General features: G+C 32.9%; 6 protein-coding genes across 8 annotated transcripts; 3 read left to right on the top strand and 3 right to left on the bottom strand.

Annotated features, from left to right (window-relative positions):
* Window positions 1–66: 66 nt before the first annotated feature.
* On the bottom strand, window positions 67–912 carry LOC123202079 (60S ribosomal protein L12-like). The gene has a single exon (XM_044617802.1). It carries the CDS (start codon window positions 822–824, stop codon window positions 324–326), a length of 501 nt encoding a protein of 166 aa, XP_044473737.1. The 5' UTR covers window positions 825–912; the 3' UTR covers window positions 67–323.
* Window positions 913–3,722: 2,810 nt separating this feature from the next.
* Window positions 3,723–4,528, top strand: LOC123201578. The gene has a single exon (XM_044617155.1). It carries the CDS (start codon window positions 3,818–3,820, stop codon window positions 4,340–4,342), a length of 525 nt encoding a protein of 174 aa, XP_044473090.1. The 5' UTR covers window positions 3,723–3,817; the 3' UTR covers window positions 4,343–4,528.
* Window positions 4,529–5,557: 1,029 nt separating this feature from the next.
* On the top strand, window positions 5,558–8,719 carry LOC123201840. 2 transcript variants are annotated; one of them, XM_044617405.1, is made up of 4 exons: window positions 5,558–5,911; window positions 6,079–6,190; window positions 7,702–7,773; window positions 8,404–8,719. In XM_044617405.1, the coding sequence occupies exons 1-4, from the start codon at window positions 5,787–5,789 to the stop codon at window positions 8,461–8,463; spliced, it is 369 nt and encodes a 122-aa protein (XP_044473340.1). In that variant the 5' UTR covers window positions 5,558–5,786; the 3' UTR covers window positions 8,464–8,719. The 2 variants fall into 2 exon arrangements, with proteins under 2 accessions (XP_044473340.1, XP_044473339.1); XM_044617404.1 differs by having other exon boundaries at window positions 5,571–5,911; window positions 8,201–8,719.
* Window positions 8,720–10,604: 1,885 nt separating this feature from the next.
* LOC123201838 (CASP-like protein 5A1) lies at window positions 10,605–14,572 on the bottom strand. 2 transcript variants are annotated; one of them, XM_044617402.1, is made up of 5 exons: window positions 14,135–14,572; window positions 13,510–14,035; window positions 13,189–13,405; window positions 12,349–12,481; window positions 10,605–11,166 (listed from the first exon to the last, which is right to left on the bottom strand). In XM_044617402.1, the coding sequence occupies exons 2-5, from the start codon at window positions 13,517–13,519 to the stop codon at window positions 10,975–10,977; spliced, it is 552 nt and encodes a 183-aa protein (XP_044473337.1). In that variant the 5' UTR covers window positions 13,520–14,035; window positions 14,135–14,572; the 3' UTR covers window positions 10,605–10,974. The 2 variants fall into 2 exon arrangements, with proteins under 2 accessions (XP_044473337.1, XP_044473338.1); XM_044617403.1 differs by having other exon boundaries at window positions 10,799–11,141.
* Window positions 14,573–16,428: 1,856 nt separating this feature from the next.
* Window positions 16,429–20,741, bottom strand: LOC123202347 (auxin response factor 18-like). The gene is made up of 4 exons (XM_044618231.1): window positions 20,116–20,741; window positions 18,826–20,004; window positions 16,983–17,881; window positions 16,429–16,897 (listed from the first exon to the last, which is right to left on the bottom strand). The coding sequence occupies exons 2-4, from the start codon at window positions 19,939–19,941 to the stop codon at window positions 16,828–16,830; spliced, it is 2,085 nt and encodes a 694-aa protein (XP_044474166.1). The 5' UTR covers window positions 19,942–20,004; window positions 20,116–20,741; the 3' UTR covers window positions 16,429–16,827.
* Window positions 20,742–25,310: 4,569 nt separating this feature from the next.
* On the top strand, window positions 25,311–27,757 carry LOC123201829 (BTB/POZ domain-containing protein At5g03250-like). Its single transcript, XM_044617393.1, has 4 exons — window positions 25,311–25,521; window positions 25,639–25,708; window positions 25,806–27,017; window positions 27,110–27,757. Exons 1-4 carry the CDS (start codon window positions 25,460–25,462, stop codon window positions 27,629–27,631), a joined length of 1,866 nt encoding a protein of 621 aa, XP_044473328.1. The 5' UTR covers window positions 25,311–25,459; the 3' UTR covers window positions 27,632–27,757.
* The last annotated feature ends 94 nt before the right edge of the window (window positions 27,758–27,851 follow it).

Genomic DNA, 27,851 nt, shown 5'->3' with positions numbered 1-27,851 from the left:
GAAATGCATATTTCCATAAACAATCAATTAAGCTTCAATAGCATAACAGAAATTAAAGAACATTCATTTGCTTAAGGAAATGGTGAAATTCAACTTATAGGCGAAATTTACGTCTCAGATATTATCCAAAAAACCCACTAAATGTAAGCTTACATCTCCTGATTCCAATTAAACACTCACTAACTCTGGAAATTTGAAAGTCGGAGATATCATTAAAATCCTTATAAAAATCCAAAACTGATAGAACAAAAACACAGATACTGAAAAATAAACTCAAAAACTAAAATATAGAACGAAAAACCCTCACAAGTTATCAGCTTTATTTAATCAAGAGGAATCTCCACGTCCCCATCAGCAATCTCCTGCTGCAGATCCTTCGGGTCTTTCCCATCGACCGTACAACCAACCGAAACGCACGTGCCTAGAATTTCCTTAACGGTTCCACTAAGATCCTTGGCCATAGACCTCGGCCTCATAATCTTAGCGATTTCAATCACGTCATCGAGAGTAATGTTGCCGTTGTGTTTGATGTTTTTCGTCTTTTTCCTGTCCCTCTCAGGCTCCTTCAACGCTTTGATGACCAATGCGGCGGCGGAAGGGACGACGGCGACCTTCGCCTGACGGTTCTGCACGGTCAGTTTCACGGTGACACGTAAGCCCTTCCATTCTTTTGCGGTTTCCTTTGCGATGTCTTCTCCGATCTTCTTGGGGGAGAGACCAAGTGGACCGATTTTAGGAGCGAGTGAACTCGCAGCTCCGACCTCACCTCCTGTCACCCGGACGAATACGTCCACCACCTGAGATGGATCGAACTTCGGCGGCATCTTTGATTTGCCTTCACTTCTTAGAGGTACAAGAAATTAAACGGAGAGAAGGGAGGCGCGGGGGAACGATTGAAAGGGTTGGGGTTGAAATATAAGCAAACTAGGGTTTTGCAGTGTCCAGTTGGAATGACTATTTCATCCTCGGGTTTTATTGGGCTTTTAATGTGGATTTCTGACCCAAACTGTAAATTGGCCAGGATTACGGCCTCAATGCTTTTGGACATTAATGTTTGGGCTGATTGGCCCCCTTTTTGTGTGTTTTCTTCTTTAAAATACATTTTTTTTTTTTTTTTTTGTGTTTTTAGCTTTTGAATAAAGATGTGAATGGGCGGATAAGGGGTGATTATCCTAATCATCGTCTTGGTCCTTACAAAAACAAATCTTTCTCTTCCCTCAATATAAAAAGAATAACAAGGAGTACTCATTTTTTCTCAATGAAAAAGTTTCTCCTTTCTTTCCCTTTATATCCTAGTGTGGAATATTCCCCTTCTTTTTCTTATCCCATATCTATTATAAAAAATAATAAAATATTTATTAAATATCAATATAATTCAAAATTTTAAAATATATTTCAATAATTAAATGCTTAAAAAATATGTAAAGAATATGATAAATTAGAAAGATAATAAATCGAAAGATATTTATTTTTATCTCATCCTATTTAAAAACGTAAAGATTTTAGTTATTTATATCTATATTTTTATTGGGTTTTTTTCTTTTAACCAATAATAATCTTAAAATTAGAAATACCCTATAAAAATAGAGAAGATAAAGCCATGAAACGAACACTCTCCATTATTGTCAACAAAAGATGCCTAATTTAAAACGCCTTATATATCAAAGAAGACCAAATCTTATCCTATAAAGTTTTTTTGGCCATATCCTTCAAAAATCAATAAACAAACTTATAAAAAGAATAACTTTAATTATGCTATATGATTTATTAAAACTCGTGCTTATTAGAGATTAAAAGTCTCACATATAATAAATAAAATGATATATATAATAAATAAAACATAAAAGAATGATATATAAGTGTTATAAATTAGATTTTAACATAAGTCAATTAATTTTTTATAATATAAGTTTCAATCTTTATACTTATAAATTCAATATATATTTCTAACATAGTATTAGAGTACGAGTCAAATGGTGGACCTAATAACAAAAAATCGACTGAGCCAAATGATAAATTTAATAGTTTAGGTGGTTACACTTGAACAAAAATGTTAAAAACCAAAAATTTCATATATAATAAATAGAACAGAAGAGAGTGATATATAAATGTTATTGATTAGTCTTTACTATAAGTTAATTAATTTTGTATAATATGACTTTAATCTTTACTCATATAAACTCAATATATATTTTTGACAGTAGTAGAGCCTAGATTCAATTTCAAGCAAAAATTTTATATAATAAAATTAGCTAAAAAATATATATCAAATATGATATTGAAATATCAAAATTCAAATGTAGATATATTTGTAGAAGTTAAGGTTAATTTCTCTTGGTGCAAGGTGGCTTTGCTCCAAGTATTAAAGGGTTATTTTAATAATTTATTTTTTATTATTAATATTATTTTGTTTAGTTTGTTATATAATAAAAATTTTTGGTAATATTTTAGTATTAATGTAATATAATAAATAATATAATAATTAATTTGATTATCATTTCTATTTTAATTACTAAAATATTATAAAATTAATCTTAATTTTATTATAATTATTTTTTTATATTTTAATTTTTTAGAATAAATATAATATTATTTTTAATTAATATAATAATTAATATAAAAAATATTTTAAAATAATTATATTAAAAGATTTTAAAATAAAATAAATCTTAATTTTATTTTATTATTTTTAATTAAATATAAAATTATATATATTTATTTTTATAATTGTGATTTATATTTAATAATATTTAAAATAATTTATTTTTAAAATAATTTTTATTTTTAATAATAAAATACTACTAGTTAGTTCGAATCCCGTGTTATGCCCGCAGAGATAAATAATTAAAAAACAAACAATTTAATGAAAAATAAACCAAAATTAATTAATAAAAAAATCCATTATCCGTTCCACGTGGCGATAAAAAACTTGGACACCGAATCTTTAATTTTTTTCTAACATGATGTGTCATGATATGGACATTGTGATCTTGATCAGATAGCAATTGAAGTGGACCCCGCTCTACGTAGAGTCGTAGACTTGCAGTTGGTGAGTTTCTTCAAAGCGACTGTGAAGTATTGAGCAATAAAACGTAGCTAGCTCTGCGAGTGCCCCACGTGTGTAGTGGCTCTGAACCGACACTGGATTGGCTGCTCATCATCCGACGTGTAATTCCCTAAAATTAATGAGTTTTTATAATCCGAGTTAGCATTCTCTGTTAGCGCCTCCACAACCTTACTTTGAACTTTCACCAATTTAAGATACCCATAGAATTTCAAAAGTAACTTATTCAAACCTCGTAGTTAGGATTAGATTTAAACTGAGTCAAGCTCAGGTTTAATTCGATTCATATATATCTGGCTAGAATTTAGGTTTGAGCTCGACTAAAACCTACTCTTTTTGAGCTCGAATTCGATTCAATTCGTTTTTCGTTATCAAAACAACATTATTTTAATATATATTGATCAAAACGATGTCGTTTTGTATCAAAAATTTTAATTTGAAAATCTGAAGAATAGTTCGAACTCGACTAAGGACTGCTCATTTTGGGCTCGATAAAACCGAGTTTGAGCTGACTCGACTCTAATCTAACCCTACTCATAGCTGAAAAGTTTAAATCTTTTTTTTGGTAATCATGTGATGTGATGAAAATCAGGGCGTTGGTTCAGAGAAGCCGTGCTTAACGCATGAGGGTGCCCGCTTTTAAGTGGTTTCACCTCAACTTTTAATGAACTCGTTTAAAAGAAAGAGCTTATCCGTTACAGTACAAAAATGTAAAATACTACAAGCTTCTCCTTTCTCTCTCTGCTTTCAACAATGGCTTCTTCAAGAAAAATCTTTCACACCAAGTCAAGCTACAGCTTTGCTGTTGATCGTCCCACCATTAATAACCCCCATCTCCTTTTTGAGTTCGACGAAGCTGATTTGTGGAAATTATCATCGAACGATCCACATCATCATCAGTCGTCGAACATCGCCGCCACGTCGGGGCTGTCGATATCGACAAAAGGAATTACCTGTTCTCCTTCGTCGAAGAAGCTTTTGGCGAATATGCACGTTTCGTCGACTTCATTGCCGGTGAACATACCGGACTGGTCGAAGATTCTTAAAAAAGAGTACAGAGAACACAGGAAGAGCGATGAAGGAGACGACAATGGCGTGGAAGAAGAATTCTACAGCTGGATTCCTCCTCATGAGTTATTAGCGAAGAGAAGAGGGGCTTCTTTTTCGGTTCATGAAGGAATAGGGAGGACTTTGAAAGGAAGAGACTTGCAACTGGTAAGAAATGCAATTTTGAAGAAAGTTGGGTTCGAAGATGGAAATATAGAGGATAATTATTAGAGAGTTTTTTTTTTTTTTTTTTAGGGAATAAATTTTGATAAATATTATTAACATAGATGAGAATATATAGGCTAGTGAAGTGACGACTCTTCTTCTTAATCTTCTAGCTCTGCTGCCTTCATCTAATTAATTAATGTTTTTCTATGGCTAATTAATTGCCTAATCAGAGGATGATATTCGGATTAATTAACTGGCAAACCGCATTAATTTCTGCTTAAAGTTTTTATAATCATATTTACTATGAAAATTAAGGTAATTGGGTTTGATCATTATGATCGAATTTATCCATCAAATAAATAAAAATAAAAAACTTAAGGTAGGTGGTGGGGTTTTAAGTTGTTCACAAGATAAAGCAAAACTTTTAATACAATCAATCTTCCACCGAACTGTCCTAACACTTTGAATTATTCCATAAACTGGAAAATTAAAAGAAAATATATGATTTATGATAAAAATTAAAAAAAATTTAAGGCTAAATTCTAAACGTGAATATACACAATTAAATAAATCAAAAATTTAATTAATAAATAAATTAGTGAGATTTAAATTTTTACTCATATATTTTAAATTCCTCTTTTAACCCTATTCTCAATGACACTAATACAAATAGTAGGGGTAATTACTTTTACCTAAGATTTTTTTTACATTTTATATAAATTTTAACCCAAAATCATATATGCAAGATTAAGAGTCGTATTTATAATTTAGATTCATAATATAAATTGGGAATTGACCAAAAAAAATTATACGTGTAATTGCTTTTACCCTCGCTCGTACCCATGCTTCTTCTACCCATTATATATTTAAATTTTAAACAAATTCATAACAACCCTTAATAGACCGGATTTAATAATATATTTCTAAATTAAATTCATGATAATAATAAAAAAATTGATGAAAGGAAAAAAATTAAAATTACAGTTACTCATATTATGAGTAAAAACATTTACCTTAAAATATTTTTTTTCAAAATTTGGACTCAAATTTATATAAATTTTTGCTAAATATATGAAATAATATAATCAAATGTTTAATTGTTACAAATTTTGTGATTTTTTAAATAAATTTTAACTGAAATTAGGGATAGGGCTGATTAAAATTTTAATAATTTTTTTAATACAAATTTTTTTAATAACTTTAAATATAAACGTATGATGAGCATTGTTTATGTTTTCTTGATTATTTTCATTTAATTAATAAAATGATGATTAAAAAAATTAATAATTAATAGAAGAAAATTAAATGACACGTGTAAAATATCCATTGAATAGATTTTGATGTCACAGCAAACAAGAAACCGCACTGAATTATTAACCTGTGTTTCTCTCAGTCAGACATCTGAGCTACTCTCCTCCTTCTCCTCCTCTTCTCTTTCTTCACCTTCAAACTAATACAGAGATTTCAAAATTATTAAAAAAAAAAAAAAAAGCAAAATTCATAGGGAATGGCAGGCGGAAGTAAGCCCATGTTGGTGGGTTTGTTTGTGGTTATGGTAATGGGAATTGCCCTTTACCTGAAGCTTTGGACTCTCGATTACTCTGTTTCATCTGCTGACAACGAATTGCTCCGGTAAACGCTTTTTTTTTTTTTTTTTTAAATTAAATTAATTTATCAGATTATCACGGATTTTCCGGACTTATTATTATTGAAATTGTTCTTCGGGTGTTTTAAATTGTTTTGGGAAATCGTTTATAGGTTTTTTCCAAATGATGTTTCTGTGGATTGAAATTTTGTAGGAGGCAGTTCGATCTTGCGAATAGGGAAGCAATGGATGAATCTGCAGAATGGCGATATAAATATGATAGAGAGGTAGATAAGGTTAAAAAGTGTTCGAAGGAGCTTAGCGAGGTATATTACATATATGACTAAATTAAAGAATTGTATGATTTCAATTGTGAAATTTTTAATTTAATATCAATGTTGTTGTCAACATCATTCACTTTTTATCATAGATATCTCTAGAAATTATATTCAATTTCAGCTTCTGAATGTAATTGCTTGTCCTGAATATTGTCAAAAAATTTATCTGTGAACTTGTGAAGTGTGCTATGTGTAAGGTGTCATGTGATGGGTGACTTTTGTTTTCAAATTCTAAGTGGGATGTGCTCATTTACAGTATTTGAGAATTGTCATCTTAACATTAGTCACTCAGGCTACATTGTACAATTTCTTATTTTGGCGTGGGAGGGGAAAAGTTGGCGATTTGTATTTGTGGTACAGACAGCAGTTTATATATTTTATGATAGCCTTTTGTAAAGATTCCGGTGAAGCTGACTTATTACAACCCATGATATGGGTGTGATTTAGCTTGCATAGGGACGTACGACCAACCTAAAACACTGCATAGATCATGGGATTTGGATACACTCCTCCAGGAATTCGGTGAGGGAAAATTGACACATTGTTTCTGATTGCTGACTTTTTGCTGTATCTAGCTACCTTATCTCTTTCAGCTGGATCTTTTGTGTAGCACTTGAGCGTGCAGGATGTAGAGCAACTGTCTTGATAGTTATCTATTTAGACTTGAGGACAATCCGTTTTCTGGACTTTGGATTCTTTCCAGTTTATTATTTTTCTTTTACTTTGAGCTGCAGTAATATGTTGGAGAACATCTTCATCATTATCTCAGGCGTAGGGAGGGCCTCACAATCCTATTAAATGATTTTAATTCTCTAACTTCTTTGCTACTTTTTTGTGGAAGATAAATAATTTTCAAAATAGAGTCCATGATAAAAATAAAGATACAGGGGCATTATTGTTAGAATTATCATATGTGCTCTTTTTACTTCTTTCCATACATTTAAATTAAATAAAAGTTTATTTCTTTTCAACAAGATTAGAATAAGTTTAATTTATCATCTTGGTACCTTAATTTCCCTTCTTCAAAAGAATTTATATATTTTAATCAATTAAACTTCTGATATTAATTAATTTTTTATTATTTCAGTTTTTATAACATCAAGATTGATAATTTTTTTATGTATATTTACAACTAAAAATTATTTGTGGATTATTTTGGCATCCGCCGTGATTAATAGTAAATGAAATTATAATTTCCAAAGGATAATTCCAAAATGGCTACTCTCAAAAGTTTTTAATCATAAATATTCAAATCATATACAAAGAACTATTATTAGATCTATTATTGAACTATTATACTTTTTTTCTGCTATAACAATTTTTTGCGGTTTTTTAGTTAACAGTATGTATGTCAAACTAAATTATAGTCGTATTTTACTTGAAAACATGCATGTTAAACTATGGAAGCTTCTTTTCTTTTGATTTGTTAATTTTATCATATTTAGAAAGTGAAGCATGAGTTTGTTGTCTAACTTGAATAATTTTTGTTATTTTAACAGGTTAAGGACAGTTTAGAGAAGCAAATTGAGGATTCTGCTAACTTTAAGGCAAAACTGTCGATACTCCAAAAGGTGACTTTTATAAACCAACTCCATCATGGTTCATAGAGGAGATTTTTTTTATCTACTACCCATTTTTACCTCCATATGTATCCCTTTTGTGTTTATAACTTTTTAGCATTTGATGGAACACCAATTCGCACTAACTTTTCTCAACATTTGCTGAAAATAGCTTTATTTTTGCAATTATATACTTTGCTTCTGTTGAAACTGAACCTCGCTTCTTATCAAATCCTAAAAACTTCATCAGAAGCAGTTCTTGGGGCTTATTTGAAAGAATCTACTGTGCATTTGTGTCTGTATGTGACCCCTGAATTTTCTATATTTTATTGATCAAAGAAAGCATCGCAGTTTCGGGGTATTAAATTAAACTTAGAAACATATCTTTTTTTTTTTTTTAAATTTTGGTTTGATTTCTGATGAGTTCTCACCATACTAGGAAAACACTTCATTGCTTGAACAGTTGGAATCCTTAAAAAAACAGCTAGTGAATGCAAAGTTGAAGTTCGGCCAATTATAGGATAATTGATTCCAACTGTTCTATTGGGCTGAGTAGATCTTTCTGCTGCTTTCTAGCTGTTGTCTGAGGACAGTTTTCAGTCACAATTTTTTGCTGAGTTTATAGCTTCGGATCCACTACAGGTAAAAAGACATTTTTTTAGGATGCCATGTTTTGTACCAGCTATGTTCAGGACCAATTAAGTATCGGTTTTTTCAACTAAGGGGCAGCCAAGGAATGGCAAAACTGTTGCTCTTTTCAAGAGTAGAATCCTTTTTCCTTTCAACAGGTTTACTGTTTATGCTGGGATGGGGGTTGCTGGTCAATTTTGTAGTTGTTAGGTGCCAAATAGTGTAATTTTTTGCTTTTAATTGAAATAATTATTAATTGTAATCCTTTTTATAATGGTTTTGAAGTGGTTTTTTGTTGAATAGATAATTTTGCTGGTTTTTACTGGTCATATCCTCGTCTCTTTGTGGATATCCATACTGTTTCTAATTCATGTTGGCAGTGCTAAATTGCATCACTAGGTGCAACAATGTTATTTCTAACATGACCATTAAGCACGAAATTGATGTCGATAAATCACCACAAAGGTAAAGCGAAAAGAAGATTAAAAAAAAGGAATGATTGGCTGCTGCTTTGTTTGGCAATTATAATTAGTGTTGAAATGCAAATAAATTATTAAAGGGAAAAGAAGATAAGAGAACATTATCGAAGTTCAATCTATTGTATGGAAATGAAGATCATTGAAGAGGAGGGGGATGATGATAAAAAGTAGGTCCACTTTTTTATGTCATGTTATCATATTCTATTGTATTGTTTTTGCTTTATCTCTCTTTTTGTCCTCCCTTTGAAAGAAAATAAGAGTGGACTAGGAGCAAATTTAGGCCTCTTATCTTCTTATAGAAAACTGTGCTCTTGTTCTCTGAGCTATTGTTGTTCATCTTGATTGGATACTAGAGTTTATATTTCAGGTTTTATTCTCCCTTAAAGTTCTATTACATCTGACTATTAGTGTATTTTCATTTTTTTCTTATGCCTGGTTAATCACATCTCTGTGAAATCATGATAGATTTTAGTTACCTTGATGAGTTTGTAGGATGCAAAATGTTGCATTTTGGTCTCCTTTTTTCAGCTTATCTCTTGATTCCCGGTTGCTTCAAAGTTTTAAATATGAAGACATGATTCAGAAACTGAGTAGTCCTGTTATAAAATCTTCCCAAACTTCCGGGTAATACAACAGTGATCTAGTTACATTGTTTAATCGGTCAATAGTTAAAAGCATTACAGATATTGTATCTCTAGAAATTATTCACAAATTAAACAAAGATAGCTATTCTTGATTTTGGGTGCTTGTTGAACAATCAAGATTCGTTGTCAAGTCAGTTCTTAGTTCCTTGAGAAACCTTGATACTGTCTGCACAAATGCCTCATTGTTCTCAACCTGACTTACGGAAACTGCAGTAGTTGCATTGCTTCTCATCCCAGAAGCCTATAAAACCATTTGCAAATATATTAATACAAAAACAAGTATTTTCCGAATGGTAGGCCTATAACAGCAGGTTTCAGAAAGTTACAGAGGCTACCCATCTTCTCTTTGGAGGCTTGGCGATTCATCATCTCAACCAGTTCATCAAACTGAAACCCAATTCACACCCCAGAATTCTTTATCAGTTTCCGCTCAAAATAATGTTAAATCTTGTCCTTGATGTTTAGAGTCTGAAGATATACCTGCTCAACAATTTTTGCATACTTTTTAACAAATTGGTAGAGCCCTTTTTCATCTTCTTGTTCTTTGGTGGTGGACATTAGAATGAAGGAAGATATTCAGTCTTTGTCAGTTTTTGCTTCTGACAGTTAACTTAGCATATATCATGTTATTAACATGAATTCATGGGATTGCTTTACTTAGCCTTCCCTTCTCCTTTACGTATTTAAATGAAGTTCTTGTGAATAGAAAATTTCATCAAAACTTTCACACAAATATTTGCTAACAACTTCCACTAACAACTGACTCAGTGAATCACATTACCGCATTATAAAAGCAATTGCTTTGCCATAACAAGAGTTTTACACTATTATTTAACACTTTAACTACTCAGGCTACTTGCCACATAAAGAATCCAATTCAACACTTCCCAGATCAAAGAACCATTCATGTGATAACAAAATCAACCAACATGTAAATCATGAAATATGGCCAATAATTCTATCAAACATAGCCTGCTGCTTGGAGTGTAATTTAGTATGGTAAAGGTAAATCCATTATGTTGTGATCTATGGTTTCGATATGAATATGAATGAATATTTCACTTGAAAGTAAATAAGTGAAAATCAAATGTAACCGAACATCAGAATGAATATTTCACTTCATTGTTTGTTTAGCATTCCTCTAAGCAACAATTGGGACTATAAGAGCAGAAAACAATCACGTCTAAGTAAAGGGACAATTAATTAATTATGCCATTGCCACTATGATCATACCATAAACCAGAATACCCCCAAAAAGAACAGGGAAAGGGGGGAAAATCATTTGAAATAAGTCAGTTATGAACTCTATGTTTCTTGCATATGAAAAACCAACTAGCAAAACTTTATCTATTTACACTATAGAAGCAGCTAATTTGTCTCCATGGTTGGAGTTCCATAGGAAAGATTGGTGCATCAAAGTTAGACTTGTTTGCTGATTATAGATTCCCTATACCCAAATTTTACTGGGAAGCCAATGACCAGAAGTTCAAGAGAAAGGATGGTGATATGGCAAACCAGCTGATAAAAGCCATTGCTGTAGCTGTCTCAAACCTCGTGCAGTGGTTCTCAGCACATCTATTAAGATCAGTGCCAATGAGGACTGTGATGCCAGCTGATGCACAAGCAGCTGCAAATGTAAGAGTGTATGCGATCTACATCAAGAGAAGATCCGTTTTGGTAAGCTTGTGTGAAAGTAAATGTAAATCCATTTTCAGGTATGAAGGCAATTTTTGACATCCCAGTCTTTTAGCATCCAAAGGCATTTAAAGCAATCATCCGCAGTCCAAACAAAATTCAATAAAAAACAAAGAAAAATAACAGAGAGAAAGATGGGTATAATACAAATAGGTTACATTAGCCAATATGTATCTAAATTATCAACTATAAGCAAGTTAACCTTTTAGAGAGGGTGTAGAGAATGAATGCATGTTCAAGCATGGATAAACTGAAACACCTTCAAATTAAAATTTTAAAATGAAAAAGGCAAGTGCGACTACTTCTACTAAGCATTTTTTCTTTATGGAACTTAAAAAATATTGGAATCTGTTTTCTCGAAAACATCAAATTAGTTTCATTTTCTCATTTAAAAATCATGTTAGTTAAAAATCTGTTTTCTCGAAAACATCAAATTAGTTTCATTTTCTAATTAAAAAATCATGTTAGTTAAAAATCTGTTTTCTCAAAAACATCAGATTAGTTCCATTTTCTCATTAAAAAGTCATGTTAGTTAAGAAAAGGATGACGATTTGTGAACTAGAAATTGCAACAAGTTCATGTATATGTTACTATATGCTCTTTTAAACATCATATTCCAGAAAAAATTACATGTCAACCCAAATTACAACATACTCCCTCTATTGGCCACTTGAGTCATCAAATGGTGGAAACTACAAAACTATCATAGAAGGTATACTAAAACAAGTTTAATCTTAAAAAACTTAAGAGAAATAAGACCTCGAGATAATAATAACAATCTGCATGCTTGGATACTCAACTCAGTCAGAGTGAATCGTTGAATAACAGAAAAATAATATGAATATTTGCAAGAAATGAAAACATGACTTTGTAGGAAAGAAATTGACCTTCACAAACAGCAGACACTGACACCCCACAATAAGTTCATGTATATAAAACCCTTATCCCCACAGGACACCAATCATTATTAATATTGAGATATAATCTACATTATTAATTATTATGATGATAAAATAATACTGAACATGCAGTAGCTTTTCCTAGAGTTTTAACTAGCAGCTACCTGACAATTAACCAACAACAATTCCATGTTATGCATATCCACAGACTTGCTAGGTTAATGATAGAAGTTTTCTTACCCCATCACCAACAGTAAAGAAACGGATAACTATGTTGTTCCGTAAGCTTCGTTTCACCAAGATGGCATATATGTCGAGAACTGCCAGTGATAGACTCCAGAGACTTTGAAGGCCAACAGCAAGAACCAGGAAGCTGAATAAAATTGAATAAAAAATTTACATCATTTTCACGCCTATTTCACTATATGTGTGTGTGTGTGTGTGTTTCAACAGAAAAGACAAGGACAAAAACCAACTTCTCGTATTGAAAATCAACCGATATCTCTTCAAATTCACAAACCAGGAGTCTTAACATATCCTGCCGTTAAGTATCATACAAGCAGTACAACACAGACTTAAATGAATATGGATTTCCTCGCAAGTTTACAACTTAATCAAATGCTTGAATAGCCTAAAGTAAATAAATTCATTCTGCTCAAAAAACAAATCATCCTACAACGTTTAATCCAGACTCATATAATATCAAAGATAATATAAACAATTGGAGAGCCTTCTTATACAAATTTGACACAAGGTAAGGATGGCCAATCAGGCCATTAAGAAGACAACCTATTCCCCTTGTTTATCAATATCTGGCCTTCTATTGTAATCATAAACAAATCTGAGAATCACATTTCCTATAAATTTCTTAGTATTTCATCTTAACAATTTTTTTAAAGAAGAAATAAACATTATTTAAGCTCAGTTATCAATATACAACTTGGGGTTCTTTTCAGAAATGAATTTAACATAAAACAAATAAACAAATGGTGCCTTTACTGTCTAAACTTAAAGAAAACCTTAAAATGAGCCTCTCATGAAACAAAGCAGAACCCAAAAATTTATAGGAAAAAATACTACCAAAACGCGGTGGCTTCATGAAAGTCACTGGTGGAGGCCATAACACAGAGAGAGATGACTGAAAAAACAAACTGACAGAGACGAAGAATCAAGCCACCTCGTGTCCCAGGCATGCCTTGTACATCCTTCATTCTGAGTCTGGGACCATTCTGGGCAGCCGCCTCCGTCGACGGGGGGGCCTCCACCGGATGCACCGCCGGCCGGCTCAAGTTCATAGCTTTATATCAAACCCCGATCAGTCAGTCAACCAATCATCAAACCCAAAGCCAAATTTTGAAATGGTTGAGCGGAATACAATGAAAACAGAAAAGTTCGCCTCACTATGATTCATTCAGCTCGGTTAGATTTGAACCGTTGATGCTGGAAAAGGAATGAAGTGCTCCGTAGGTGCCCCAAATGGACGGTTATGATCAATTGTTATAATTCTCATCGTTTCCTTTTTAGATGTATGTCCGCTTCTTGGAAAAAACGACAGCGTTTTTTAAATATAACTTTGTTCCAGAACCAGTTGAAACTTGAAAGTAAACCGTCAAAACACCAAAGTCAAAGTCAGCAAGGATTTATGTAAATAAAATTTACATAGGCATTAGGCATATATAGCATCTAAAAAATTTCCATATTAGGAATATAATCCAAAGAACTTAAAATCGCCACGACGAAGGCGAAGGAGAAGGTATAAGGTCCACTCCTTCTGGATGTTGTAGTCGGCCAAGGTACGGCCGTCCTCAAGTTGCTTTCCGGCGAAGATGAGATGCTGCTGGTCTGGAGGAATGCCTTGCTTGTCCTGGATCTTGGCGTTGACGTTGTCGATGGTCTTCCTGGTCAAAGTTTTCACAAAGATCTGCATCTGAAATCATGAATAACGACAGAAAAATTGATCAACAATAAAGACAAAGAAAGTTAAGAAAAAATAAGAAAGAAGAAAATAAAAATGAAAACTATTTACCTTGATTGAGAAGGCAGCTTTTGAAAATGGAGAGAAATGTCAAGAACGCCAAATGAAGAATGGAAATTGGAAAAAGAGGGGTCGATATATCCTGGGATTCAGATGTGTTGGCCTAGTGATAAGAAGTTCCAGCCCATTTAAACTTTAAGCCCAAAGTACTTTGCCTGGACTAGTAGTGAAGTGACCCTTGATTGGATTTCAGCGGCCTGGCATGCTGAGAGACAGAAAGCCACAACACTCCATACATGAGATCCAAGGCTCGTCTATGTCATCTTTCGTGAGCCATCGAGAAAGATTGCTCTGCCGATGATTAACAAGTGATAGAAGAATGGTTTCGAGCCGTCCTTATAGTATCAAAACTATTAATGAAATTTGTTGTCACCAGAACACTAATTAATGTATACAATTAGAGATTTATGCAAAATAGGTTATGGTAACCCTATTGGGATTTATTATCAATAAATTTAAATTATATATAAACTAATACTTAATTATGAGATAACGATAATGGTGATGATGACCACGATGATAACGATAGGATGCTATTTACACCGGCATGGAGAAGTCTCCCGCGTGAAGGCCGGACAATTCTGGTTGACGTTGGCCCATACGGCTTTTAATTCTGGCTCAGACAAGGCCCACAAGGGACAGCATTTTAAAGGGTGCACGAAACAACAAACAAACAAATAAGATAAGTCATTTCATTTCTGCAAGCTACCCTGACACTGACACCGCACTGACACGTCATTTTCCCATCACACTTACGTGTCATTTTTATGTCGGCCTTCCCCTTGGCTTCACCCGGCTGTACATCTATCTATCTACGTAATTCAGTCGCCACCACCAACAAAAGTAGCGGTCACCCACTGACCACGCCATCACTTCAGATGAACTCTCTGTCGTTACTTGAGGAGGAGACTTTTGATCATGAACTTTCGATCAAAGTGGGTCCTTGATGACGATCTTACGTCTATCAGACGCTTCTTGTTCATTCCTGACTCAAGTAATTTTAATATATTTTTTACAAGTTTCAGATGAATAAAATAAAAAACAGGAGACATGCACATGGATGTCCACCCGGCATGGTTTCTGGGTAGAATCCATGGCTTATTTACTGGAAACAGGAACTGAAAACTAAGCCATTTGTTCCCTTTTCTCTTTTTTTTCGTGTCCAGATTGAAGGGCATGGATTGGTTAATGCAGGAACATGATACATATTGATGTTAACATTATAATGGATAGAATATATTATAATATATTTCAAATTTATAGCAGAGAATATATCGTAAACATTAAATTAATTTATATTTTGTTTTTATATTATTTATGATAAATATAAATTCATATATAATTCAAATAATAAGATGTATCAAAAAATAAATTAGTTATATTTATTCATGGTATCAAAGATGAAAATTTCTGTTAGTATTTCCTTTTTTAACACACTCGTATCATTACTCATATAGATAGATGAGTTTATTAATTTGACATATTTATGATATCATTTATATTTGTTACATTTACACTATTGTCTATATAAAAAAAAAAGAGTTTGTCAATTCGCTATCCTTATATTATATTATAAATATAAATTATTTATATTTTATTATTAATAATTTAAAAGAAAAAAACAATGTTGAAAAACAAAATCACAGTGATACAGATGAGAAGTATGCGTTGATCAGACGGTATCAGAGAAATTTCACATGATCCCACTAAGAATGTGGTCGCCATGCATGGATGCTTGCGTTGTTTGTCGGTGAGTCTGAATTCCTTGGTTGGATTGGATTACTTAAATGGACGAAACAAGTAATGTATGAAAACGAAAAAGAAAAATATTTTCCGGGAAAAGCGAAGTCAAAGAAGAAAGGGGAGAGAAAGAAAACAGCGGTGTCATCGAAACGGCGCAACACATGCATTTTGCAAGACGAAGGTGACGTTCGCCACACGTGAATCCATTATTGTTGAATCTTCACTATGTTGGGTCCCTTCTTCCACCTTCCAAAACTTCCCACGTGCACTTTTTTTTTCAACTTGCAGAATGTGCTGTCTTCTTTGTTCTTTGGCAATCCCGATGCTTAAACTTAATTAATTAAAACAAATATCAATTGAAATCCCTGTTGAAGGGAACAATGATTTGGTAAAAATTTGACGGGGAAGATTGAATTCCAGAGACTAAAAATTTTGTGCTGTTAATTTTACAGTTTAATATACAGTATTGAAGAAGACTTCAGTTTTTTCACCCATTGTTGAACATAATTCTGCTATTTCAACTGAGAGAGAATAAGAATTTACGTAAGAGTGTTACAGAAAAATGGTTTCATTTCTGAATTCTAGTTACAAATTTGTAACGAGAAAATCTTATTTAAATCAGACTATCTTTGAAATTGAACCGACCACAAACTACTGATATTTAGAAGATAGTGATAGGTCACATATCCTACAAAGATCCAGTATCTATAGGCTTTACTTTTATGTAAAGGAGACAATGAAAATGCGGTTTCAGTCAGAAGCCAACTATTACTTCAAAGATAATAAAAGAAACAAAGAGTCTTGGGAGGATTTAGCTTGAAAGTCCAAAAAAATGGATGAGAGGAGCTTCTCATAACTTCAAGAAGCAAAAAAAAGTCAGTAGGGAACAAAAGATTCAATCATCCAGCTGTACAATTGAACCATCATTTTATTCTTTTACTCTATACTCCTACAGTGTCACTGCTTGAATCCATCAGAATTGTCAACCTCCTAGCTGTTTTCATGAAGTTACTGCAACAGCAAAAACAAACTCATCAAAACACTATGTTTTTGGGGATATATGTCGTTTCAAAATGAAAGGCGAATGAATCAGTACCTGAATGGTTCATCTCCAATGTGCTTGACTGCACCTGTAATGTCTTGGTAAAGTACGTGGCCAAGTGTCTCAGAATTTTCTATACCAAACATGGCAGCAAGCTTTCTGTACAATTCATCATAAGACCCAAGTAATGAAAGGTCAAGAGTACGACCTACATCCTCTGATTCCATGAACACTTTACAGTGACCAGTCTCCAAGCCGGGTTCGGGTTCTGGGCGGAACCCTTCACAGAATGTGTGCTCATGTAGGCCTTGTTGACGGATTGCAGATCCAGAACCATTGGAAAAATTTGCCATCTTATCTAAATTTCCTTCTGATGAACTATTTCCAGTAAGAACCGGTGAAACTGTATCACCAGAGCAGCTGAGAGACATTTGCTGCTCAGTTAGTATTGGTTGACCAAAAAGTACAAGCTGGGGTGTCTTGACATCATTGGTTCTTTTCAAAGTCTGGGTAGAATGTGCCATGGTTAGCAAGCAAGAAACGTTCTCACTCATGCTAGGCTTCTGCATAATTGGGCTATTGGAGGCCCTCATGGTTGCAGCAGCATGATCAAGCAGTGGGAAACCAGCTGTAAACAGACTTGACTGCAGTTTATTGAGGTGGAGATCCGTTATGGATAGACCATAGTGAGCATGCCTGGCTCCCTGCATGCCAGCAGGAGTTTTATCGGATAGGCACCCAAAGGGGCTGTTGGGTCCAAGGAGGTTGCCAGAAAATGTTGGCATTGACAGTTGGCCATCAAGGGGGAAATCTGGGTGTTGTGGCAGTCTCAACTTCTTCCTTGGTGGTGAGAAGGGGGATAGGTGGATTGCTGGCATATTTGATACCAATTCCACCAACCATGGATTGACCTGCTTCACATTTTGGAGCAAATCAGGCTCATCCCAGGTAACCTGCACCACAAGAACTTCAACAAATTAGAACACAACATCAAAAAACTGCAGCAAAAAATCCAAAGAAAGAAATTAAGGAAACAAAAATTGATATTGATGGTACGGATCTACATAGAAGAAAACACCAGAAAAAAAAAAAAAAAAAGAAGAGAAGATAATTTCCAGATACTGGACTATATACCAATTTGAAATATGTCAACCAAGAAAACTAAATGTGAACACATCTTTGGAAATATTTGACAGGATTTGGAGAAAAATCAGAAATACAATGACATTTAGTAACCTAATTCAATTGAAAAGATCATACCTTTCAGTCAACATTTGGAAAAAAAAAAAGTTATGCTGGAATGGCACCATGAATTTGCCTTAAAAAAAGAAATACAATGACATTTATGTATTTATTTAAAATCAATTAACCAGGTTGCTTAAAAAGGGAAAAGACTGGTTTTCCTAGACAATTCAGTCGGCAAATCCATCTTAAGTCCACATTCATATTTACAAAGCTCAGTTTGCGCCGATGCTAGTAAATCATCAATAATAGGGAATTAACAGAGCAAAGAAGGGGAAAAAAAAAAAAGAAGAAGAAAATAGCGACTTTCAGTGAATCCCAAAGAAAAGATACAAGAATGCATCAGTGAAAACAGCTAAAAGTTGAAGCAACAAAGCAAAATTACAATAAAATGTTAAAAAAAAAAAAAAAACCGGAGGAACTTAACATGTCAAATAAGAACAGAAGTGAAAATAAAATTTAACTACCAACCCAAAGTAAATCATATTGTTCGCACAGTATTTGGAGATCAAAAGTATCAGCAGAACCAGAAAAAAAATTGTAAAGAATACTAACAAGAATGACAGAAGAACTTGACAAGCATATCCAAGATCTCATGGCATCTATTCTATGCCTAACTTGATGCAAAGTTGTAGATCAAGGGAGATGACTTTACCTGGAGAAGCCTCCAAGGTGAATCAGGCCAGTTAAGTGGGTCAGAAACCTGAACAGAAGATATAGTTCCCATAAACCAACTTATTCGTGAAGAATCCTCCGTTTCAAAGGCCATCTTAAACCTCATTCCAGAGCACCACTGGATCTGCAGTGTTGCTTTCACCAGTGAGGCCTTCACGCAAAACTCCGGGGTACCGGCTCGAGGGTAGTACACAACCTCAAAGGGCTGCCTTCTGGCAGCCAGTGTTGCAGCTTCAATTACAGATTCAGGCTTAACTTTCCCTTTCCCCATCAGATTATTCCCGTTATTCAAATTTGATCCATTAACATTACCATTTCTCATTAATTTACTGTCATCCTCCCTCAAAAACGCAGAAAACCCTCCATAAGGTGTAACACAGTTCCCATTCCATCCAGAAGACAACTCTGGTCCACCTCCAATCCCTCTCTTTGCACGGCGAATTCCAACACAAAGATCCCCATTCTCTGCCCTCAGAAACACAATTGAATCTCCTGCAACAAGCTTCTTATGATTCACAAAAGTACTCCACCCAGTTGTCAACAAATGCCTCCTAGGTGTCCCTCTATAAATATGCCTAAATTTCCAAGTTTCACCATGAACATCCTTAGCTAGAATGGTTTGTACAGGGGGATCGGCAGAGTAATCTAATCTGGGAAAGATGGTCTCTGCACAATACCTTGGAACAGAAAACCCTCCACCATTATTAGCATCCGACTGTGTCAAGGTCTTGGCAAATGATGCCGGTTTATCTTGTGTTCCAGTGTTGTGAATTCCAACAACTCCATCATCATCAAAATCAGGTTCATTATTACTAACTGGAATCAACTTAATTTTTGCAAATACCTCATCAGTTTCAGGATCAGCCATGAATTTGATAGCTGAGACTCTACAGAGTACATATGGTGGAATTTTTTGGCAGCTCCTGAAATCAACCGGTCCACAAGCGTGCTCAGCATGGCCTTGAGGAAAGTAAAAGACTTTCGAGTTCACTTGGGGCATTTGCACCATTCCTCCTGCACAGGCGTGCCATAGTTGAGAATCTAAGCACTTGTCAACCTCTTTTATCTTCTCTTTTGACTCCATAAACGCAATCATCTCTACCACTGCTGCATATATCACAAATCCCTTCTTCTTTATGCTTATCTCCTTTAATGAGAGCTGCACAAACCAAACAAGACATTTCAGGGGAGTCAATTGAAAAGAACAAAGCACAGAGAATTAATGAAATGATGAGTTCAAATCATTTAAGTGAATTTATGTAATTCTTACCCTATAAAACAAATTTTGAATCTTTGTGCCATATCTCCGCAGAAAATGAAATAGCCAGAGGATGCATATATATTATAATACACCAAAACCAGTATCCAGAGATGAAAGTTGTAATTCCATGTACTCTCAACATTGCCAACCAAAAAAGCCTTCAATAAGCCTTCATATAGATATATATATATATTTTAATTCCTCTTGAAACTTCAACTGAGTCAGAGTAAGTGAGTTCTGCTGAACCAACCAAACACCGCAACAAAATTCAAGATCTACCCACAATTTCTGAATCAGTCACTTACATATGAGTAACTAACTAAACACAAATCCGGGCCTTGAAAATCTCCTCAAAATCAGTTAACAAAAATCCCTTTTGAAGATGAATCTTTTCGTTGGCGTTGTTCCAAGGTATAATCAAGAATAATTATATGGCCGACACAGAAGCAGATAGAGAGAGCGCACACAACAACAACACTCACAAGAAAGCACCTTTTCGGATCATGCAAAAGTCCAAAAGCCACACACTAAAACAAAAAAACTCAGTCCCTTTATAACAAAAACCCATTCAAAATCTTAACTAGATTGATACTCTAATCCAAGTCATTACGAGGGGTAGTAATTAATTAAACTGTACCACTTTTTCTGCTTCTGTTTTATTTTATTTTTACCTTTTTCTTCGGATCTGAAGAAACTGTGTGCATCTTCAGAAGCCAGCAAAACAACAAAGATCTTTAAGGAACCTATTTATTTTATTTTATTTTATTTTTATTAAAATATCTATTTATAAATTCTCTTTCTCATTAATTATTCATGCAATGCAAAACTGTTAGTTTCCTTATCACGATATTTTTTAAATCTCGCGAGATGATTGGGTCTCCTTTAAAGCAAAGCAAGGCAGTCGTTAACCAGACAAATTAACTGAGATAGTAAATGTTCAACCATGGTTAACTGTACTGAGTTACTTGTTGGGAGTTTTGTAATGTTTTTGTTCACCTCACTCTCCTCCAAGGCGAGTGGCAGCACCTTCTAAAATTAGATAATTATCTTTAAAAGCAAAAAAAAAAAATAATAAAACAAGTTCAAAAGTTGCATGATTCAGTTTTCCTTTTGTTACCGGTTTAAGAAAAAAAAAAAAAAGTTCCACGTCAACGTTAAAAGTAATTGGAGATATCAACAATTGCATAGCAATGGTTAAGTAATTTTAATTTTGAAAAAATCTTTACGTGGACGGTTAGAAAAAATGTTTTTGAGTAGATTTTACATTATAAGGGATTGTTTGATTTTTAATAAATAAAGATTATCTTAATAATTTTTATTTATTATTTTATCGATAATAAAATATTATAGTAATAGTAATATAATAGATAATATAAATAGTAATCGAATTATCAGTTTTATTTTAAGTATTAAAAAATTGTTAATATAATCTTTATTTTTTTATAATTATATTTTTATTTATTAATTTTTAGAACAAAAAATAACCTCATTTTCAATTAATATAGCAAGTAATATAAAAAATATTTTAAAATAATTATACCTAAAGACATTTAAATAAAATAATATATTAGTATTTTTTTATTACCTCTAACTAAATATAATAATTATTTATACTTATCAAATTTTATCAAATATAATAATCACTTATATAAGTAATTTGTTTTTAAGATAATTTTTTAATTTTAGTAATAAAACATTAGACAAACCAAATATACCTTAATGATTATCTTATAAAGTCGTTAATTTTTGCATAAATATAATATTCTTGAAGGGGTAAATTTTTTCTAGATGAGAGGAAGAATTCAACAAAGGCATTTTCTTTTGAAAATTCGAATATAATGTGGAAGGAAAAAAAAATGGGAGGTAAAAATGATCAACAGTGAAAAAATAGTCAAGATATTATAAACTTGTAAGAACATCGTGAATGTAGCCATTTTGATTATCAAATTGAATCACGTAAAAATTCTGGTATCAATATCATCTTTATAGAAATTTTCAAAATGCTTATAACAAATTTACCTAATTTTTGTCGTGCTCTAATTGTTATTATCCTATCATATGTTACACACAATTCTAAATTATATGTACTAATTAATTATTAGAAGCCATATCAATAGTTTGACATTAGAAAGAGACAAACAAATTTAATACTTTCATAATTTTGGTAATTGCCTTTAAAAAGAGGTGTAGAAATATATCGGCCTTTTATAAATGGAAATCGTGATGAATGAAATAATTTGACCGAATTGTCATTAATTAGTGCGTGAAAATTTACATCTTAAACAGCCCGTGGGGCTTGTATGATGTCCATTTGTTTTGGTCGGGTTGAGGGGAAACCGCCCCGTGCTGACTCTTTTATTTTCTGTTATCTCTGGTAGGTGAATCGTGCTGCTTGACGCTCGAAAGTATAATCAATGTTGGGTTTTCTCACACTTTCACCCTCTTTTGCAGCTCCAATATTCTCCTCCCTCGACCTCACCCTTCCTATAGTAGATTGGTTGGAAAAAAAGAAAATTTTATATATAAAATATTATAAGTTTAAATCCCAAAATTAAATTATTAATTATTTAATTTAATGATTATAAAATCGATTATTAAATTTAAAATTTATTATATTTAGTATAATTAATTCAATTCTAAAATAATTTAACTGAAATAAGAGTTTTTATTAAAAAAACTTCAAATTAATTTTTTATAAGACAATTTTTTTCTCAAAGAATAGTTTGAAAATAACAATGTTGTATTTGTAAAATTTTAATTTATTTAATATAATAATTATAAATTTGATCATTATATATTTAACCCAAATGAGATTTTTGATTTAAAAAAAGAAAGTACTAAAACCAAATCTTAGGGGGTAAATTGATTTTTCAATTTTTTTAGATATTTTGTAATAAATGTTATAGAACTCCGAAGGAAAAGTTCAATTATAAGTTAGAATCTCGTGTTTATAAACAATGTGATATTTATCCCATTATTTCGTTAATTTCGAAATTAATAATAAAGTTTATTGAAAAATATTTTTAAATTTTATTAATAATATTAGGGAAGAATTGAACATATATATATATATATTTATAATTTTACAATGTTAAGTTAACACGTGTTTTTAGTGTCGAAAGAAACAGCCCGCAATCTTTAAGGCCAAATGCCCAAATTCATTGCACAAAAGAAGGCTATCAATAATGATCTCCCAATTAAATTAATATTAATTAATTATTACTGGTTTGTCTCTATTTTTTGTTATCAAATCAAGGAAAAATAGAATGGCCCCATAATTAAAAGGCAGCCCTACATAGAGAGGGCAATCATAGTGGTGACTCAGTCTCATATTTAATTTTTGGTGTACCTAAAATAGGGGTTCAAGCTTCCACCTCTTTATTATACATAAAAACAATACTATTTGCGTCTACAATTCAATTACTTATTTTAAATCATATCTTATTTGATATTAATTTATTATTAATTAAAAAATATTTAATCAAATTATGATAAATTATCATAATATTTAATTAGATATTTAAAATTGAATACACGTTAACGTTAGATTCAAATTTAGTTTGATTTAAACAAACTTGAATTCGAATTTTAGGGGTGTTTAACTTATCAAGCTCCTGAACCTATGAATTTTGATACGAATTATTTAAAATAATATTATTTTGATCGATATATATTAAAATAATATTATTTTAATTTTTTTTTTTTTTACTTAACTACAATACTTAATCAAACTCAAAATTTGACTCTTCTTAAGTGAGTCAAATTCAACAATTTTTGAGATAAATTCAAACACAATTATACTTAAATCAAATTAAGTTTAATTTTAGATAAATTTAAATTTGATTCGATTTAAATCTAACAATCATCGTGTTGTTGGTTGGGTGATAGGGGAAATAAGTTTAAATTCAATTTAATTTAAATCTAACAACCATAATGTCGTTGGCTGGTCGATGGGGGAAAAAATAACAAGTAAAAAGCAAGAGGGTCCCCAATCTCCCCATTGTTGTGAGACGGCAGAGAAAGACAATTCATGTCAAAAGAAAGAAGGAAGGGGGAGATGGAAATTAATGAGAGAAGCGTAATTGGGTTTGAAAACAAAACAAGAGAGCTTGACATTAAGCCCACCATAACGTCATGATTACAGCCCCAGACCGAAAATTCATCACATTTAGGGAAGCCGAATGGACCACGCCTAATCTAAGGGACTCTTTCTGTCCTCTCTATTACTTAGAGTTGAGGATGACACCTTACACAACCACTGCTGAAAGTAGGGTTAAATATGAGCTAAGTTTGTTTAAGTTTAAATTTAAACTTAATTTGAATAAGTTTAAAATAAACTTAGCTTAAGTGAATTTAAGTTTAAGGGTATTCGGCTCATTAAGTTTATGAATTTGAAAATTTTGATACAAATCAATTAAAATACTGTCATTTTGATCAATATCCATTAAAACAATATCATTTTAATATCAAATTAAATTTAAAACTCAGTTTAAACTTGAACTTAAGTTCGACTCCTCCTTAAACAAGCCAAACTCAAACACTTTTAAAATGATCTCAAACTTAAGTTTAATCAAATTCAAACTCAATTCGATTTAAATCAAACCCTAGCGTAAACCCAAGGATCATCCACACTAACATGGTGAGTTTAAGCCTGAGTTGGAATTTAAGAATTTTGTATTCTATCCAAAGACCCATATCACATGGTCAGGTATCAAAAACCCCATCAAGTATGAAAAGCTAGTAAGAAAAAGCCCTGAACTTTTATTAGAAAAAATTTATTTCAATTCTTTCTATCATTTTTTATTTTGAAACTTATCAAATATATTTAATACATAAAAAAATACGTAATTATCAAATAAATAAAAACTTTAAATTAATATTCATGTATATACCTGGATTTAATGAATTTATTTTCTTGAATTCAAAATTAGGATATTAAAATTTGAGTAAGATCAAAATTTGTAGAAATAAAGTATTATTTATCTCAAGGTTTTTTTCTTTTTTTGGCAAATTTAGAAGACTTTAGATAAATGATTTTTTTAAACTTGGGGTAATACCGTGTGAAGTGAAGCATTCATCCCGTTATTATTAAATTGTCTACATAAGAGTATTATAAGGACAAAGTATTTTCACTGTTTTCGTAACGCCGTAAGACGTGAGACAAGAATCCAAATGGCGAAGATCATATTGAGTCAAGTTCATCTCCAAATGTATAGCCACTGGAATCGCTTCCTCTGCTTTGGACTCGCTATTCATATCTCTCTCACTCATATTCACTCACAACTTCATCATACATCACACAGCTTTAGGCTTCCTCATTGCACTGCCACTGCTCTCCTACATAATCTTACAAATGGCGCTCATAAAGATCCTAGGATCAAAATCTGAAGCATTTCATCGTCAAGGTCACAGCTGGTATGCAACTTCCTTTTTCTCCTTTGTTTAATGCAGAAACATAACTTAAGCAATTGTATTTGATATTAGTTTTATGAAACTTTATTTATTTATTTTTTTAATTTGATTTGGTTTCAGGCTATGCAGAAATGGGCTTCCAAGTGATGTTATCGTTGAAGTTGGAGACATGTCTTTTCATCTCCACAAGGTGCAAAATTTATTTGTGTTTTGTTCTTCTCTCTGTCATTTTTATTTTCTCGATTGCTGTTTGTTAAATGCCGTCTTATTCTGTTTATCTGCTGTAGTTTCCATTGCTCTCTAGAAGTGGGCTATTAAAGAAGCTTATTGAAGAGTTGTGCAGTGAAATTGGATCAGCTTGTGTTTTGATACTTCATGACATTCCTGGTGGAGCTAAAGCATTTGAGCTTATAGCCCGATTTTGTTATGGTGTCAAAATAGAGCTCACTGCTTTAAATGTTGTTAGCCTCAGATGTGCTGCAGAGTTCCTTCACATGACTGGGGAAGGGAATCTCATCATGGAAACCGAGGCTTTCCTTGATGAAGTTTTTAGCAACTGGGAGGACACGATGAAAGCTCTTGAAACATGTGAACAAGTTCTAACATATGCAGAAGATCTTCGCATAGTTTCAAGGTGCATTGATTCACTGGCCATGAAAGCTTATGCAGACCCAAACTGGTTCAATTGGCCTGTGCCAGAATGCAATGAGACACAAAACACAGAAGGCTTTGTCATATGGAATGGAATATCAACAGTTGTAAAGCCAAAACCTATAGGAGATGATTGGTGGTTTGAGGATGTTTCATCTCTTAGCTTCTTTCTCTATAAAAGATTGATTTTAGCTCTTAAATTAAGAAGCATAAAGCTTGAGACTATTTCTTCATCCCTCATATACTATGCAAAGAGATATATCCCTTTGATGAATAGACAATCAAGCTTCAATGAGATAAACCATACCAACCTGAGAAGGACTATCTCCACCTTGTCTGAGGTTGATCAAAGGGCTCTCCTGGAAGGAATTGTTGAATTACTTCCCAATAAGAATGATGTCACATCCACAGAGTTTCTTCTTCGGCTTCTTCGCACTGCTATGGTTTTAAAAGCAAGTCAATCATGTAAAGGAAATTTGGAGAAGAGTGTAGGATCCCAGTTGGAGAAAGCTTCACTTGTAGATATTCTCTTGCCAAATATGGATTCTATAGATACCCTTTATGATATAGACTGTGTTCAGAGGATGCTAGGTCATTTCATGTCCTTCATCCATCCTGCGGCTGCATCATTTTTTCCTTGTCTAATGGAAGAGGGGCAACCAATGAATGGATCTGATTCACTGACACCTATGACACTGGTGGCTGCTTTGGTTGATGGATATCTCACTGAGGTGGCAACAGATGTTAATTTGAAGCTACCAAAATTTGAGGCACTTGCTGCTGTAATCCCTGGTTATGCTAGGCCACTTGCTGATGGACTTTATCATGCAATTGACATTTACTTGAAGGTGTGCTTAAATTATTCTTTCACTAAATAAATTCAGTCTGTTTAAATATCAAAAGTCTCATTGAATTTATAGTTTACATTTATCCATTACAGGCACATCCTTGGATTACAGATTATGAGAGGGAGCAACTTTGCAGACTTATGGACTGCCAGAAACTTTCAGTGGAAGCCAGCACACATGCAGCTCAGAATGAGAGGCTACCTCTTCGAGTAGTCGTCCAAGTCGTCTTCTTTGAACAGCTTCGTCTCCGCGATTCTATTTCTGGCTGGTTCATTGTTGACAATCTTGAGAACTCCCAAAATCCTCGTGGAAGCCTTGGGCACACTGCAAATGAGGGATGGCAGCACATAGTCCCTGCTGAAGACCAAGTTGTGGGTCATGATGAAATGAAGGAACGTGTTCTTGAACTTCAAAAGAAGTGTTCGAGCATGAAACAAGAGCTTCAGAAACTTGTGAAGACTAAGAAAACTTGGAGAATTATTGCCAAAATATTAGGTTTTAAACCGAAGTGGAAGCCCTGCTATCCAGAAGAGCCAAAGCACTGCACTTACAAGGAACCAGTAGCTTCCATGAATAGAAAACAAAATCACAAAGACTATGACGTGGTTCACTGAACATGAGACTCAAACTGAGAGTATAACAGCTTCTTGTTTGTAGCTATTTTCTTCTCTCTCACTACTTGACTTTTCTGTAATTGGCTGATTCTTTATCATGGTTAAGATGATCATCAAATTGATGTATTAATGGTGTCCAAATTGGCTTCTGATTAACATAATTAATTCATTATTTTTGACCACTTCAGCCATATTTATTCGTTTGAATTCATATCATATA

The sequence above is a fragment of the Mangifera indica genome, chromosome 18, assembly GCF_011075055.1.
Source record: "Mangifera indica cultivar Alphonso chromosome 18, CATAS_Mindica_2.1, whole genome shotgun sequence".
Taxonomy (NCBI): domain Eukaryota; kingdom Viridiplantae; phylum Streptophyta; class Magnoliopsida; order Sapindales; family Anacardiaceae; genus Mangifera; species Mangifera indica.
Note: the sequence above shows the minus strand (reverse complement) of the source record. Positions and strands in the feature narration are given on the sequence as shown.

What these genes read in the sequence shown, in the direction of transcription:
- LOC123202079 (XM_044617802.1), bottom strand. Translation starts at nt 824, where the DNA reads ATGCCGCCGAAGTTCGATCCATCTCAGGTGGTGGACGTATTCGTCCGG.
- LOC123201578 (XM_044617155.1), top strand. Translation starts at nt 3,818, where the DNA reads ATGGCTTCTTCAAGAAAAATCTTTCACACCAAGTCAAGCTACAGCTTT.
- LOC123201840 (XM_044617404.1), top strand. Translation starts at nt 5,787, where the DNA reads ATGGCAGGCGGAAGTAAGCCCATGTTGGTGGGTTTGTTTGTGGTTATG. An exon ending in GTTCGAAGGAGCTTAGCGAG is followed by an intron (nt 6,191 to 7,701) that starts GTATATTACATA and finishes TTATTTTAACAG; the next exon opens with GTTAAGGACAGTTTAGAGAA. An exon ending in AACTGTCGATACTCCAAAAG is followed by an intron (nt 7,774 to 8,200) that starts GTGACTTTTATA and finishes TCACCATACTAG; the next exon opens with GAAAACACTTCATTGCTTGA.
- LOC123201838 (XM_044617402.1), bottom strand. An exon ending in CATGAAGCCACCGCGTTTTG is followed by an intron (nt 12,482 to 13,188) that starts GTAGTATTTTTT and finishes AATTTTATTCAG; the next exon opens with CTTCCTGGTTCTTGCTGTTG. An exon ending in TCTTTACTGTTGGTGATGGG is followed by an intron (nt 11,167 to 12,348) that starts GTAAGAAAACTT and finishes CTCTTGATGTAG; the next exon opens with ATCGCATACACTCTTACATT.
- LOC123202347 (XM_044618231.1), bottom strand. Translation starts at nt 19,941, where the DNA reads ATGATTGCGTTTATGGAGTCAAAAGAGAAGATAAAAGAGGTTGACAAG. An exon ending in CACCTTGGAGGCTTCTCCAG is followed by an intron (nt 17,882 to 18,825) that starts GTAAAGTCATCT and finishes CTTGTGGTGCAG; the next exon opens with GTTACCTGGGATGAGCCTGA. An exon ending in ATTGGAGATGAACCATTCAG is followed by an intron (nt 16,898 to 16,982) that starts GTACTGATTCAT and finishes TTGCTGTTGCAG; the next exon opens with TAACTTCATGAAAACAGCTA.
- LOC123201829 (XM_044617393.1), top strand. Translation starts at nt 25,460, where the DNA reads ATGGCGCTCATAAAGATCCTAGGATCAAAATCTGAAGCATTTCATCGT. An exon ending in CATCGTCAAGGTCACAGCTG is followed by an intron (nt 25,522 to 25,638) that starts GTATGCAACTTC and finishes ATTTGGTTTCAG; the next exon opens with GCTATGCAGAAATGGGCTTC. An exon ending in TGTCTTTTCATCTCCACAAG is followed by an intron (nt 25,709 to 25,805) that starts GTGCAAAATTTA and finishes TATCTGCTGTAG; the next exon opens with TTTCCATTGCTCTCTAGAAG.